Source organism: Chelonoidis abingdonii, chromosome 4, assembly GCF_003597395.2.
Source record: "Chelonoidis abingdonii isolate Lonesome George chromosome 4, CheloAbing_2.0, whole genome shotgun sequence".
Classification (NCBI taxonomy): Eukaryota; Metazoa; Chordata; order Testudines; family Testudinidae; genus Chelonoidis; species Chelonoidis abingdonii.
The window spans coordinates 125,351,593-125,367,312 of record NC_133772.1 but is presented as its reverse complement, the minus strand read 5'-3'; the positions used below and the strand labels follow the sequence as shown (position 1 = coordinate 125,367,312).

Sequence of the window (15,720 nt, the reverse complement as noted above, 5' to 3'; positions counted from 1 at the left end):
CCCCAGGGAAGGTTTTAGGGAGACCAGAGTGAGGCAGGCACTGGAATTCCTGTCTGGTGGCAGCGATATCAGATCCAAGCCGGTAATTAAGCTTGGCGGGTTCATGCAGGCACCCACATTTTGGACGCTAAGGTTCAGAATTGGGACTTATGCTTATGATAGGGCCTTATCCTGTTGCTATTGACATCAGTGGAATTGTTGCCATTGACTTGTGCGAAAACAGGATCAGTCCTTCTAATTGTGCATTTTATGAAAGGCAGATCTTGCCAACCCCTCAGTGGCAGAGGGCTCTGCCTACCACAGAAATGATTAAGATGCCAGAATTCATCTGGTGTAAGAGGAACAGGATATCAGGAGTGGATGGAGGGAGAGCATACCCCAAACCTAACATAAAGTCTAATTGCATAGGGGCCCCTATCTTTGTTGCCAAGGACGGGACAGAGGTGAGAGGAGTCTAGGAAGACTCCTTCCCATGTAAGGAGTGCATTGCAGGGGCAGAGGCTGCGGCAGCCCTGTAATACAGTAATGGTCAAGGAGCAACAGTGCTGTACAGGGAGCTGGAAGAGAATTGCTTTCCCCAAGCCTTACAAAATTTGTCAGTGCACATTTTGGCTTCTTGGGCTTTGCATGGATGCATAGTTTGCCCCTTGCTAATGTAAAGAATAAAGTAGGATCAAACAACTGCAGGATAAAACAACTGCAGGGAGAGTGATGAGAAAGTTTTTCAAGAGAAACTAAGGTCATGCCATACTCGGGAGGTTTGGTTTACCAGGAATTCAAGTAACCTTTTAGTGTGATGGATTCCCCCTCCCACACCCCACACACACTTTTTACTTGACCTTTGGCTTCATAGTCTCCAAACTACAAATCCCACCACAGAGCTGGAGACTCAGGAAATTTAGCTCAGTTTTAGGCTTGTTTCAAAACCAAGTTTTGCCCAATTTTCAGTTTCAACATTAAACTTCCACCCAACTATTTGTACTCTAGATGGAGACTTACTTTTGGTCTGAAAATGACTGATCAGAACACATTCATCTTGTCTGGATAATGCGTTTAACCTCCTCATGAAATTTTCCCCAGTGCAGAGGGCCTGCACTAGGATTACATGAGATTTAAATTGTGCAGAGGGTCTTGAGAACGTTTGTTAGACCAGAGTGAATTTCACCCTAACCACTTAACTGAAATGATAGAAGCAATGTGATCACATCAGCTAATTATATTAACCATAAATGACAATCTGCCAACAATTAAGGTATATTAGCGCTCCAGAGAACACATGAAAAGCAAAATCCGAGCCCAAGTACTATGTATGGGAGACTCCAACGGGTCGTACTGAAGGGTGAACTGTCAGGTTGGAAGGAGGTTACTAGTGGAGTTCCTCAAGGATCGGTTTTGGGACCGATCTTATTTAACCTTTTTATTACTGACCTTGGCACAAAGAGGATATACATTGGGGACACATCAGTTGGAAGCAACAGAGGAGGAGAGAGGACCTTGGAGTATTGGTTGATCACAGGATGACTATGAGCCGCCAATGCGATATGGCCGTTAAAAAAGCAAATGCAGTTGATGCATCAGGCGAGGTATTTCCAGCAAAGATAAGGAGGTGTTAGTACCATTATATAAGGCACTGGTGAGACCTCATCTGGAATACTGTGTGCAGTTCTGGTCTCCCATGTTTAAGAAGGATGAATTCAAACTGGAACAGGTTCAGAGACGGGCTACTAGGATGATCCGAGGAATGGAAAACCTGCCTTATGAAAGGAGACTCAAAGAGCTTGGCTTGTTTAGCCTAGCCAAAAGAAGGCTGCGGGGGGATATGCTTGCTCTTATAAATATATCAGGGGGATTAACATTAGGGAGGGAGAGGAATTATTTAAGCTTAGTACTAATGTAGACACAAGACAAATGGGTACAAACTGGACATTAGGAAGTTTAGACTTGAAATTAGACGAAGGTTTCTAACCATTAGAGGAGTGAAGTTCTGGAACAGCCTTCCAAGGGGAGTAGTGGGGGCAAAAGACATATCTGGCTTTAAGACTAAGCTTGATAAGTTTATGGAAGGGATGGTATGATAGGATAGTTTAATTTTGGCAATTGATCTTTGATTATCAGCAGATAAGTCTGCTCAATGGTCTGTGATGGGATGTTGGATGGGATGGGATCTGAGTTACTGCAGAGAATTCTTTCCTGAGTGCTGGCTGGTGAGTCTTGCCCACATGCTCAGGGTTTAGCTGATCGCCATATTTGGGGTCGGGAAGGAATTTTCCTCCAGGGCAGATTGGCAGAGGCCCTGGAGGTTTTTCGCCTTCCTCTGCAGCGTGGGGCATGGGTCACTTGCTGGTGGATTCTCTGCAGCTTGAGGTCTCAAACCACAATTTGAAGACTTCAATAACTCGGACATAGGTTAGGGGTTTGTTATAGAAGTGGATGGGAAGGGTTCTGTGGCCTGCTTTGTGCAGGAGGTCAGACTAGATTATCATATTGGTCCCTTCTGACCTATGAGTCTATGAGTATGGGTCACAGACATAATAAATGTTTAGTTTAAAGGTAAAGTTAAAAGGTATGCTCTATAGCCTGGTCCAGTGATAGCACTGTGCACAGCCATTTATGGAAATAGACTCTATTCTAGGATTAGGGTTCCTGCTCCTTGGACAAGTAGGGAAAGTAAGTGCTGTGGAGGTAGCATATTCAGCCCAGATGGGATGTGAGAGTGACAATGCAGCCCCTTGTTGGGAAATCCAGGAATTGCATTGGTGGGTTTGTGAGGGCCTCATGGTGAGCTCTTCCTGGGGAATAAGGAAGATGGTGCAGTGCAGTGCCTGTGTGAGAAGAAAGGGAGGAGTCATACCCCTCCCTGTTCCACTCTCACACAGTTCAATTTTAGGACTATTAGCAAGAGCTGATCTCAGCTCTTGGGATGGTGCAGAGGGAAAGAAGCAGTTTCCAAGACAGTCCAATCTAACCTATGAGAGGGGTTTCATGTGTTATATATTTGGGATTCTAGTAATGTTTAAAAAGGATAAAATGGCAGGAGTTTTCATGACCCATACCTAGTATAGCTTTAGTCAGTGTGTGATGGGTATAGGGAATTCCACTGGGAGTGCAGATATAGTTAAAATAAATATAAAATTGGTGGAAATGGTTTTAAGTTGTATATTTTTAATATTTTCCACATTTTACATGTGATTAGGAAGATGCATCACATTCAACTTCATGGTCTCCTCATTCATTCATTATAGCCCATCTGGGCTGCCATATTGTATAGAATGTAACTCAGTATTTCAATAGAGAATTGACTACCTGACTGCCAAATGTGTGCTGTTACTTTGTGCCCAGATATCTTACTATTCACATGAAAGTCCCTTTTCAGGGCTTACGGCCACAGACAATTACACATCTTGATGTAGGCAATCATGAGGGTTTGCTGAACTCTGAATTTGTGATATTCAGATAATGGCAGATATTTATATAAAATCATAAAAATGTAGAGCTAGAAGGAACCTTAATAGGTCACCTAGTTTATCACATATTTCTCTGGCCATATGACAAATATCAGGCTATACAATTACCATACTCTGGTGTTAAAGATCAGATATCCCTTAACCACAAAATGTCTATTGAGGCTGTTCTTTCCATCTAGTTAACTAAAAGCCTACTATTTTAATGATGGCCCATTTAACAGAATCAGTCTTTTCATACCTCTTCTTCATTCTTATGATCGCTCTTATACAAAAAGAACTGGTGCAGAATGAAATTTCAAATGGCACCAGATCATTTTTCTTTCTAGCCTTCCTAACAGACTTTGGAACACCCTTCTAATCTGGGTGGAAGGGGGGGCGGGATTTCCTGTCTGAAACTAAGCAGATTCAAAATATTGTATAAAAATGATATTCTATCCTATATTGTATGGGAACCAATTCACACTTTGCTTTTAAATTTGCTCTGGTTATTTTGTATGTTCAGTGTCTTTGATTTCAATACACAAATGGCAATTACACGTGTAGATGGAAAAGTTATGCATCTATGTGATTTATAAAAGCAACTTCCATTTTCGCATGCAAATTTTGGATTTTGCATGACCAAATTTGGATGTTAAATTGAGGCCTTTTTGAAAATTTAATTTTCTTATTGCAAGGTTTTACAGAACATGCCTCTGCATGAATGTTGCTTAGAAATCACTGCTTGTGACAGAGAATAATAATATTCCAAACATAGAGTAAGTGTCTCCCCCTCAGTCCATTCACAAGCCCACTTCACTTATCAAGTATTGTTTTGTAAGATCTGGTGAATGCTGAAGTGTAAAAGAATCAGAGGTAAAATTACACATGGCCTGGGCACCACTCTGTCCGCAAGAATAAATAATCCATATCAGATGAATGAAAAGTGAAAGGGAATGATGAATTTCCTTATCTGTTTGCAATGGTTTTGGATTCTCAGTCCAGGGCCTCACAACCTCATCATAGCTCAGCAGACACAAACAGTAACATGGAAATTAAGAGGGTGCAGTCTTATTTACAAGGCTAGAAGGAAGTCCCCCATTCCCTATTCAATAGGATCTTCAGCAAAAGTTACTATGTCTAAGTCATTCTTCTGAGCAGTCCTGTTACTCCAAGGTTCATAACTGCACACTCCTTTATGTTTGTAGGACTAGTTCATCTATTGCTTCTACACAAATCCATGAACATAAGAGCAATCTCGTTCTGCAATGAGGGAGCTGCTGCTGAAGGTGAACCACATTTGAAGTTCACAAGCAGCCTATTCAAATATTAGAAAACAAAGACATCAAGCTACCTTGCTCTTGCCAAGAAAGCATTTGAATCCCTGCTGTCCACCAGCCAGGTGCTCAATATTCAGAGTGACTATTCAACAAGGGAGGGGGCATTACAGACATCATGACAATCTGGAGTACCTGTCATTTCCCGTCCTCACTGTGGGGTTTTCTTAGGACAGAGCCGTTCCACAACACAGTCAGTACTCACAGCTGGAAAGAGTACCCTTACTGAACAAAATAGCAGGCATTGGTTCCATAGTAACAATAAGTCTTCTATTATCCTCCAGATGGATGTAGGGATGTGTGTCTGTAAGAGTCATTAATATTTAATTTCTTCTTGTACTATTGCCATCCTGTCTCTAAAACAAAAAAAATCATTTTCACAAGCTTGCAAGGCTGAATTAAAAAGTAAAAGAGGCATGGGGTGTGATCCTCCTCTGCCTTATACCAGTTTTGCACAATCATCACTCCTTTGGCTTCAGTAGAGTTACTCCTGGATTACATGGGTTTAAACAATCAGAGGAAAATCAGATCCAGGACTACTGGTCCTTTCAAAATTTATTATTCATGTTTTGCTTTTCTCCTAACTGAAAGTTTCTATGTAATCGGAAAAAAACACTGACGTCATTCAGGCTAATTTTCCCTAGAAAAGAAGGTCCAAGTTATTCAGGAAAACCTCTAGTAATTTTTCAAAGGATTCTAAAACAATTTGAAATATAGAACTTTTGAATTCTCCCAATCACGTTTTTTTAAAGTACGGTCAACTGTCAGAGTTTCTCATTTATGGGACTCAGAACTAGTGGTTACAGTTCGACTTTTTTAGTATACATTGTGCAGAAATTCAACACTGGTATTTTTGTACACACAGCATATTACACACACTAGCCTTTTCATTGTCAACAAGGCATTTCTCTCTCTACATTTGTATTCATCACATTAAAAATAGGTAGCTCTCATTGACTTCAGGTGGAGATGAATGTGCCTCATCTGAAAATTTGGACCTACTCTTTTAAGACAGGCTTCAATTTAACATAGGAAGATTAGTGAGGGACTTTCATGAACTGTTTAGTATATGAAGTGAGTCTCTTGCTAACGGTCATGACATCTCTTTTGGATCCATTTTGAAAGAATGGAGACTTTTCTTTCCATTACTTTCACTTTGACTTTTAATTTGGGCATTGGCCATTCAAACTTTACATTGTTGGTGCGTAATTTAGGAATAGGGGGGATTGGTGAGAATTACATGGTGGAAGAAACTTGAAACCATTCGTCTACATCCATGACCTCTTTATCTGGAATCCAGAAGTAAGGTATTTTCAATTAAAAAAAGAAAAATTGTCATTGACTTTATTGTTTCTTTTTACTTTCTTGACTAGAAAGAAGCTCACTACTGGACTCCAAAATGAAAGCAGGGATTTGCCTTCTTCTCTTATGTGAAGTGTGCATTGAGTTAAGCACATCTCTTGGCAAGCCTGGAAATCAAAAGAAAGATAAAGAGAAGAGTTGCTTGCCAAATCAGGAGATTGCTTATAGCCCTATGGACCAACTTGTGCATAGAAGCATGGCAGAGCCATTTGCCAAGCAAGTCCCTCTAGAATTCACTCTTTACAACCTCACTGAAAAGAACACGGATTTTGGATTCAATCTCTACAGGAAAATAGCACTGAAACATGACAATAATGTGTTCTTCTCCCCACTCTCTGTATCATTTGTGATGGCTGTCTTCATGCTTGCGGCTGAAGGGGAAACCTACAAGCAAATCGTTCAGTGTACAAACCTCCATCTTTTTCAGGACAAAGAGAATTTTCATTTGTTGCCAGCTTTGTTTAAACAATTGAATGAGAACATCACAAAGAATGAAGAGCTTGTTCTGCAGAGAGGTAGTTTTTCTTTTATTCAAAAAAACTTCAGACTGAAGGAGCCTTTCCTTAATCTATCCAAGCAGTACTTTGATATGGAATTCTTAAGTGTGGATTTTCACAACTCCACCCATGCAAAAAATGTCATAAATCAGAATATTAACAAGACCACCAAAGGAAAAATCCCAAAGCTTTTTGAAGAACTTGACCAGCATGCTAAACTGGTTTTCGTGGATTACTTTCTCTTTAAAGGTAACTATTGATTTTATACTGCAAGATCATCATTTATAAAAAGATAACAGGCAAGACTCTGTTCTTAGTTACTTTAGTGTAGCTCCAGAAAAACTCCACTGGGATAAATGTTGCTACTTTAGATTTGCAACTGAGCTCAAAATATGGTGCAGAACGTTTGTGCATCAGGCAAGTCAAGTAAACCTGTTGATACTACTGAGTTCACTGCAAACTGGATCTGTACATATGTCATATACCCATTATACCTGAGTTAGTAATTCAGATACAGTGATTGTGGCTGGGGGCTTCTCCTTTGGGGAAAAGCATTTTCAAAGATACAGTATTTCCCCATTGTCCCCCATTAGATTTCATTTTTTTAATTAGTTTTTTTAAACTGTACATGATTTGAATGGTACTGAGAAGGGCCTTGAATGCTGCAGAGCTCCATTCTCAGAACAGCTAGAACACAGACAGAAGCAGTGAAAACTTCCTCTCAGTACCCTATTAACTTGTCATAACCCTTCTCTGAAGGGTCCATCTTGAGAGCCAAGAAGGTTGTTCAATCTCCCTTTAATCCCTGGGCTCCCTGCCAATCAGAAAACCAGCATTGTGGTGCCCATTGTAATATGGGCATATGTACTCTAGACACTGGGCTGAGAGCACCAATTCATTTCTCATAGAGTGCATTGGTCACAGCAACACAGAGTTTCCCCATTTCATACAAAAGTATCTTCAATCAGGGAAAAGAACCACACCTAACCCATGAGAGGACCTTCCACATGTTGATCTGGTGCAACAGAAAGAAGTTATCAGAATCTGGAAGGCCCTTAGCTTGGCAGGAGAGGTGCAATCAAACTAGGAAAAATAAGCAGACCCAACTAGGCTGCAGAGAAGCAGACTCTGCGGAGACTTCCTATTCCCCCTAATGAGAAGGGAGCCAACTGCCTGTCACACAACAAGGCTCCCTGATTACACAGCAAATTAGCTGTCCCAGCACAGGAGTTCAGCTCTTTTCTTTCAGTTTCACTTAGCCAAAGGAGGCCAGCTTGGGCCCAGAGGCCCTGGCTAGAGTTTCCCCTGGAGAAACCAGTGATTTTTCAGTCCACCTTCAGGTCTCTGAAGCCATCCAGTCCTCTTAGAGATGAAACTCCTATGGGAAGCATTATGATGGTGAGGACTCTGCAGGTCATGGGCATGCAGAGCTATCACATGATAAACTTTGGTCACTGTATACCTGGGTCAGACCTGGAGCAGTAACCTCAAGCTTTCCAGAATTTCAAGGCACACTGAAATATCACCTCTCACATTAAAATGCTGCAACCCGGCCCAGTAATCCCATTTACAAGGATGCATTTTATTGTGGTGTTTTTCCCAGTAATGCTCCCCCAGGTCCTTTGAATGAGCAGAGAAGGGCAGCGTATACATTAAAAGTTACCAATTCAAGACATTGTACTACTAGCAAAAACTAAAATAATCCAAGATTGTCCCTGGTGCCCAGAATATGCATGAGAGAAGAGGAAGGACAAGTTTCCAGTTAAATAGCAGAACTAGAAGAAACAAGAGGTTAGATCCTTGGCTAGGTCAAGGAGCACACAGCAATTATCTAAAGCATCTCTAACACACAGGGGAGTTCTCTGCTGATGGACAGCTGGTGTAGAAGCTCTTGTGTCCCTCCCCCTGTAGTCAGTAGTCTTTGAATTCTGGTTGAGAAGGACCAGACTTTTCAAAGGATATCCCACACAACAAAAATAGTGATAGTCCACTCCCCTCAATCACATAAAAAGTTGGGTCAACTGATCAGGACAAAAGACAAAAGTGCAGGGACAGGAGTAGGGCAAAGGGGGAGCAGAGAACCCCAGACCATGCCCACTGCTCCAAGAAGAGATCAAGGAAAATACTACCTAGGTGCATGCTCAAGTGAGGGAAGGAAAATGGCCCCACACTGTGGTTTTCTTCCTCCTTGGCATATAAATAGCCAGTTGGGACAATGCCAAAGGGAGGTTTCTAGATTTAGTTGGGCCTTGGATCTGGTGCTGTTTTCAGTGACAGAGAAAAGGAGGTGTGGCCAGTATAATGTCTCTGCTGTCCCAATCCGCAGGAGTAGTTTCAGCCACTTTGGGTCATGAGAAACTATTTAATTCTCACTTGTGCCGGGGGACAAGTGCTGTACTTAGTGGTCTCAGGATCATAAGAGTGAATATAAAGCCTCTGGCTCAGTGTACACTCTCTCTCTAGGACAGCAGTATTCTTTCTTTTCTGAAGAAAGAAAACAGATGCAAACTTAAAAGTAAAACAAAACAAAGAAGACCAAGCAGAGTGTTCCACGGTGGAAGTTCAGAGATTTCTGTTGTCTGGTATGGGGGCTCATATTCCAATAGCTCAGAGCAAGGCATATTTTCCTTGAGATGGGGGAACAGCTGAGCAGCAGCAGTAAAATAGGCTAAAAGGAGATTTCCCAAGAGTTCAATGTTATTGTACTGACAGCTTAGTAGCACTCATTGGGACGTAGTCTGAGTCTGGTGTGTAATCCTGTTTCCTTTATTTGAAGAAGAATGCTAGTTAAGATGTAATGAAGCCCACCCAAGACACAAAGATAATAAGTGGATTGGCTAGACTTACTCGTGAGTAGAGATACTCTGATAATTTACTAATGAGTGAGATATTAAAAAACCTAGACAGAGTAACAACACTGGGACATTGAGTTTTGGGAAAAGACGGTTAGAAGACAACCTGTTACTAAAAGAAATGCAGTGGCGAGAAAGCCTGAAAAAGTGCTATGATTTACACCAGACTCCAAAAATGGCAAGGTCAGGCTTTGACTGCTTTCTAGCAGTAGCAAATTCAGGGATGAATGCCCATGAGGGAGAACAGTTTGTCAGAAGCTCCAGTGAGTTCATATAGATTTGTTGGCAGAGTCCATGTCTAAGAACAGCATACTGGACAATATAGGCTTCAGCGGTTAGCAACCAGCACCATGAATTAAATTTTTTAAGTGAATTAACCAGTGCAGAGCATGGTACACAGGTATAATATATCTATGAGACAAGTACTGTTTATGGCAGTCAACGCTTCCACATGGACAACAAGGCTAATCCCAGGTACAGAATGGTGTAGTAGTCTAGCCTTGAGGTAACAAAAGCATGAACATAAGAATAAAAGAATGGCCATACTGCGTCAGACTAAAGGTCCAGGTAGCCCAGTATCCTGTCTTCCAAAGCAGCCAATGCCAGGTGCCCCAGAATGAATGAACAGAACAGGTAATCATCAAGTGATCCATCCCCTGCCGCCCATAATCATGACAAGCTCTGCATTTTTAAAAGAAAATATTTTGTCAAGTGTAAAGGTGTGAGTAGAGATGAATCCAAATAAGATTCAGATTGACAATCTCTAAAAAATAAGCCTGCAGATGCCTTCATCACTTCTTCCAATTCCCCATCAACAATCAGCCATCTTTTATCAACAAGCATCACTTGTGTCTTATTTTGACTGAACCCACCCCAGCTGGATTTCATCCAGATCCCTTTCTCTGCCAGAAATTGAGATAGGAAAGAAATGGAAAGGAAATGGTGGAAAGGAAATGCAAGCCTTAGCGTCATCAACATATATAGTGTCCGGTCATAGCACTCTCAAGGGAGGCAGCCTACTGTTGATACTCCATGTATGGAGGTATCATTTTTAAAAGAGAGTACTGAATAGGTGGAACAGACTTCTAGTGGAGGTGGCAGAGTCAAATAGCATTTCTGCAAAAAATGGATGATTATACGGTACTCAATAAAATAAAGGAATATTCAGTAGTTTGGAGCCTGGGGGTAATTGACCACCTGGACAAAGGGACAATGAGGAAAATACCTCTTGAACCTAGGTCTATTTTGGGTGGTTTTGTCCTCCTTTGCTGTAAAAAGTTTTGAAGTATGTAGGCTAAAGATATCATAGTTGTCATCCAGCCATCCTATGCACAAAGGGCCCCAAATCCTACATGACTGTATAGCAATGGATACAATTGGATAATATTTCTAAGAACTTCAGAACTGTAACCATAAGAAAGTATGAGTGTGAATAATTATTTTCTTTCTTTCTTTTCTAAGGCAAATGGCTGCACCCATTTAATACAAGGTTCACAGAACTGGAGACTTTCCATATAGACAAGTATAGGAACGTACAGGTTCCCATGATGTTTAAATCAGACAAGGTTGCCTCAACTTCGGATGAGAACTTAGGATGCATTGTGCTAAAACTTCCCTACAGAGGGAGTGCACACATGCTTATTGTCATGCCAGAAAAGGAGGGAGATTACGCTTCACTTGAAGACCACATAACAGCAGAGCTTGTGGAATCGTGGCTTAGAAACATGAAGACCAGGTATAGCTTCACACTGACATCCTGACGATACTAACATATTACATATTTACTGAGCTAAAAGAAACCCACTTATGTGCTGGTTTCTCTGTGGAGTGGCATCCTCACAGAGGCGAGGTCTTTCCAAATCCCCCAAAACAGAACCTTTGTGCATAAGGGTGTTGTAGGGCTCTCACCTGAAGCCTTCATTTAAAACTGACTCATCTCCTCTATCCCACTAAGAAATGTACATCTCACAAAGCACAGTCCAGCCTTTCCAAGCCCAAACATTAGGCCCTAACTGTGGTCTTCAGTTTGGCACTTCCAGCCAAAAGAGCATGGATAACCAGTGTGTGCAGCTTACTCACGAAGGGATTTCCTACTAGGGCAATGAAGCATAAATACAAATATATTAAATAGATTGAGCTATAAAAATGTAAAAATAAATTAATCTCTTCATCTGAAATGTGATTCAGTAGGTGACATTCTTTCTCCTGGTTCAGGATTGAATTAATCAATGCCTCATCATAGAAGTGGGGATACTGTGCTGCAGGAAACTAGAGGTTCTGACCCCTTGTGGCCCTGACATTTTTCATAAGACAAAAAGCATTAGCCCGGCTGTCTTTCCCAAGTTGTTAGGCAGGGATTTACATTCTGCCTACCTAGATTATCCTACATTTCAACTATTCTTCACTTCCTGCCCTAAACTGTTGTGTAGCATATTGTGCACTTCTGAATTCGATCCCAGAGCTGGTTGCATTTCAATATTAGTTGAAGTGACCATTATATATCTCTTGTCTGCCTCATACAAGTGAAAGACAAGGTGGGTGAGGTAATATCTTTTACTGGACCAAGTCCTGTTGGTGAAGAGACAAGCTTTTAAGAGTTTCACAGAGCTCTTCTTCAGATATCAAGCACTTGGAGGCAAACATGGGACTCAAACAAACTGACCTTTTCAGGGGGAGAGAAGTTCTGAGTCCCATGTTTACCTCCAAGTGCTTGAGACCGAAAGAAGAGCTCCGTGTATCTCAAAAGCTTGTCTCTCCCACCAACAGAAGTCGGCCCAATAAGATATTACCTTAACCATCCTATGTCTCTCGTATCCTGGAAGCAATATGGCTACCCCAGCTCTGCATCATACAAGTGAGGAAGTTGCACTACTTTTTATAGGACATTTTTATATCCTCTGATGAAAGCTTAATAAGTGCAAAATATTACTGAATGACCCTCCTAATAATAATTACTAAGTATATTCTAGGACAATGAGACAAGCAAAATTCATGGGGAAAAATCAAACCTGTGATAAGGACATTTTTCTTGTTCCAAAATTAGGACTTTGTCAGTTTTTCCACTATATTACCAGTATTTATGTTTGTTATAGAAAAATGGACATTTTCTTCCCAAAGTTCAAATTAGACCAGAAATACCAGATGCATGAACTGCTTCATGTTCTGGGAATTCGAAACCTGTTCACAAGGAAGGCAGACCTGAGTCAACTTACAGATCAAAGATTTGTGAAAGTATCAAAGGTAAGACTTACAAGCTGCTTCTTGTTATTTATTTTTTGTATCATATTAGTGCTTACAGGGCCCAGCCAAAATCAGGACCTGCTTGTGCTACGTATTGTACAAATACATTGTGAGAAACAGTTCCCGCCTCAAAGTGCTTAGAAAAGATCAGGTGACTTGCTGAAGGTCTCAGAGCAGAGCCAAGAATAGAACCCAGGACACTTTACTCTCACTTCATTAAGAGCAGGGCTGGCTCCAGGCACCAGCCCAGCAAGCAGGTGCTTGGGGCGGCCAACAGAGAGGGGCAGCATGTCCGGCTCTTTGGCGGCAATTCGGCAGTGGGACCCTCGCTCCCTCTCGGAGCGAAGGACCAGCCACCGAAGACTGAAGCAGTGGTGGTAGCGCTGCAGATCACGATTGCGGATTTTTTTCTTTTTTTTCTTTTTGTTGCTTGGGGCGGCAAAAACCTGAAACTGGCCCTGATTAAGAGCCACATTTTGACTTCTCTTGCACAAATCTGCAGGGGAAAGCAGTCGGAGAGGGAAGTTTGGAGTACAGCTGGGCATCATCTTTTACATGAAACATTTTTTCAGCAAAATGTACAGATTAGGTGACACTAAAACTTTCACAAATTTGTGTCAACTCCACCAAATTGTTCTAGTTAAAAAAAATCAGAAAAATATCAAAACAGTTTGCTTCATCATTTTCAAAAGAAAGCGTTTATGTTTTTCAGTTCAAAACAATTTTTAGTTTCAAAATTTCCTGTAATGGTACTTAAGAATCAGAAGCTTTTAAAAATGGTGAAAATTGAAAAAAGGGTTGTTTAGACCCAAAACAGGATTTTTTTTGGCTTTGTGCTTCACCAAATTTTCATTCTCAAGTTGACCCAAAACAGGTTTTTTCATTTTTATTTTTTGGAATTGCTAGCAAACTGACAAGTCCATTATTTGCCCAGCTCTGGTTGAGACTTTCCCCACCTCTTCTGTACATCTGTGCAGAGAACCACCACAATCCAGCACCATCCAGCAGTAAAAGACATGCCAAAGAGGACAAAACATGAACATAGCCCTACCCAATTCCACACCAAACGAACCACTGTGGTTCTCATACGTTGCACCCTTTTAAACAGCATAGTAATTGCCTTGCCGAATATATAAACGTAAAAGTATTTAAACTATGATAGCTTTGTACACTGGCCTTAATCAGAAAGGTTATTTCATATTCCAAGAGTAAAAATACAGAAGATAAAATAGCAGATATTTAGTTTATGGGCTATTACACCATTTAATGTGTGTAAATCAAGTTGAGAATCTGCAGCATACTCTTCCCCTTGCGCAGATATCAGGAAAAATTGTATAATCCAGAATTAGTTGGCTAATAATTTTATTATAAAACAATCTAATTTTAAGAGCATCTGTTAACTGATTTTAAAAGCAATTAATGCGCCAGCTGGCATAGGGCCATTGCAGTATTACTAAATGTTACTATGCGAGTTACCTTAGCTCAGAAACAGATTTAGGACTTGAACGCAGTCATCAGAGTTTGGTATTGGTGATGTTAACACCTTCAATTGTCTTTATGTCCTAGACCATAAATTAACCATGAAACGTGCAGACACAGGCTTAAGAACTGAGGACATAGCTAGATGCATACACTACAGAAATAAAGGAGAAAGGATCAGATCCTGCAGCGTATTGAGTGTCCTTAATTCCCAGTGATTTTGGTGGGAGTTGAGGAAAAACTTGCTAACTATAAGGATAGTTAAGGACTGAAACAGGTTAAAAAGGGAAGTTGTGGAATATCTGTCATTGGCGGTTTTTGAGAACAGGTTAGACAAATACCTGTCAGGGATGGTCTAGGTATACTTAATTGTGCTTCAGCATGGAGGAATGCACTAAATGACTTCTTGATGACTTTTGATCTCCCTTCGGGTCCTATGTTTCTATGATTTTATAAACACTGTCAGAATGCACAATATTTAAGCAAGTAAAGCCTTTCAATGTTTGTGACTAACTAAACTTAATCAGAAACAAGCTAATTAAAGAAAAACAACTGGAACCACTAATAGACATTTGCCTGCGTATTTAATCATGAAACGTAGAATGTGGGGTCAGCAGAAGTAGGAACTGAAGGCTAATTCTATACATTGTTAGTTAAATCTGAAGACCGTAAAACAGATTTTGTGGTCTGGCCAACCTGGGCTATGCATGGATTTGGGTTATGGAAAAGAGTGGCTAGGAAAAGTGGCTTGAAGATCAAATGATCAGTCTTCATTTTTTTATAAGAAAGTTACCCTGCCAAATTATGCATACAGAAATTGCATAACTGTTTCTAGAAATGTATAGAGGAAGCTTCTTAAGCTCTGATCCTGCAACTGATAGTGTTCAGATGGACTACGGCAGCTGTGCAATCACATTGGAGCCAATGAGGCTCTGTGTGAGTGCAGCCATCAATTGCAAGATCAGAACCTCACTGTGACCCTCAATCCCTGGGTCTGTATGACAGAGGCCTGCCACACATTAGGTGTTTGGAACTTTGACCACTGTTCTCCACATAAGAAGTCTCATTTTTGGTGTTTATAATATTGTTCTCCTTGTGTTATTAGATTATCCAAAGAGCAGTAATTGAAGTAGATGAGAAAGGAACTGAAGCAGCAGCTGTTAGTGGGTCAGAAATTACTGCATACTCAATGCCTCCTACCATTAAAGTGAACCGGCCATTCCTCTTTATGATTTATGAAGAAACTTTCAAAGCATTGCTGTTCATGGGAAGAGTGGTTAATCCTACAGAACTGTAAATGAAGACCATAGTATCTAGTCTATCTCCGGTATATTCCAAGTTTTTTTTATTTTCTTCAAAACTATTACACTGCATTAGTTAGAACTGAAAACTTGCTAGATATGAAAACAGATTCATTTCATAATTCAAATCATCAGCATGTCCTACTAAATTATTTTTGTTAATGCCCAAATGGCAAGATTATCTAGTTGAGGCAATAAGCAATAAGTGTGAC

The 15,720-nt window shown here is 40.7% G+C and overlaps 1 protein-coding gene across 1 annotated transcript; it reads left to right on the top strand.

The window, feature by feature from the left end:
• The first annotated feature begins 6,176 nt into the window (after nucleotides 1-6,176).
• Nucleotides 6,177-15,504, top strand: SERPINA10 (serpin family A member 10). Its single transcript, XM_032782904.1, has 4 exons — nucleotides 6,177-6,885; nucleotides 10,950-11,223; nucleotides 12,581-12,728; nucleotides 15,313-15,504. Exons 1-4 carry the CDS (start codon nucleotides 6,177-6,179, stop codon nucleotides 15,502-15,504), a joined length of 1,323 nt encoding a protein of 440 aa, XP_032638795.1.
• The last annotated feature ends 216 nt before the right edge of the window (nucleotides 15,505-15,720 follow it).

Bases quoted from the DNA above. Each gene is read 5' to 3' on its own strand.
- SERPINA10 (XM_032782904.1), top strand. From the start codon at position 6,177: ATGAAAGCAGGGATTTGCCTTCTTCTCTTATGTGAAGTGTGCATTGAG. The intron at 6,886-10,949 runs GTAACTATTGAT...TTCTTTTCTAAG, and splicing joins GGATTACTTTCTCTTTAAAG to GCAAATGGCTGCACCCATTT. The intron at 11,224-12,580 runs GTATAGCTTCAC...TGTTTGTTATAG, and splicing joins CTTAGAAACATGAAGACCAG to AAAAATGGACATTTTCTTCC.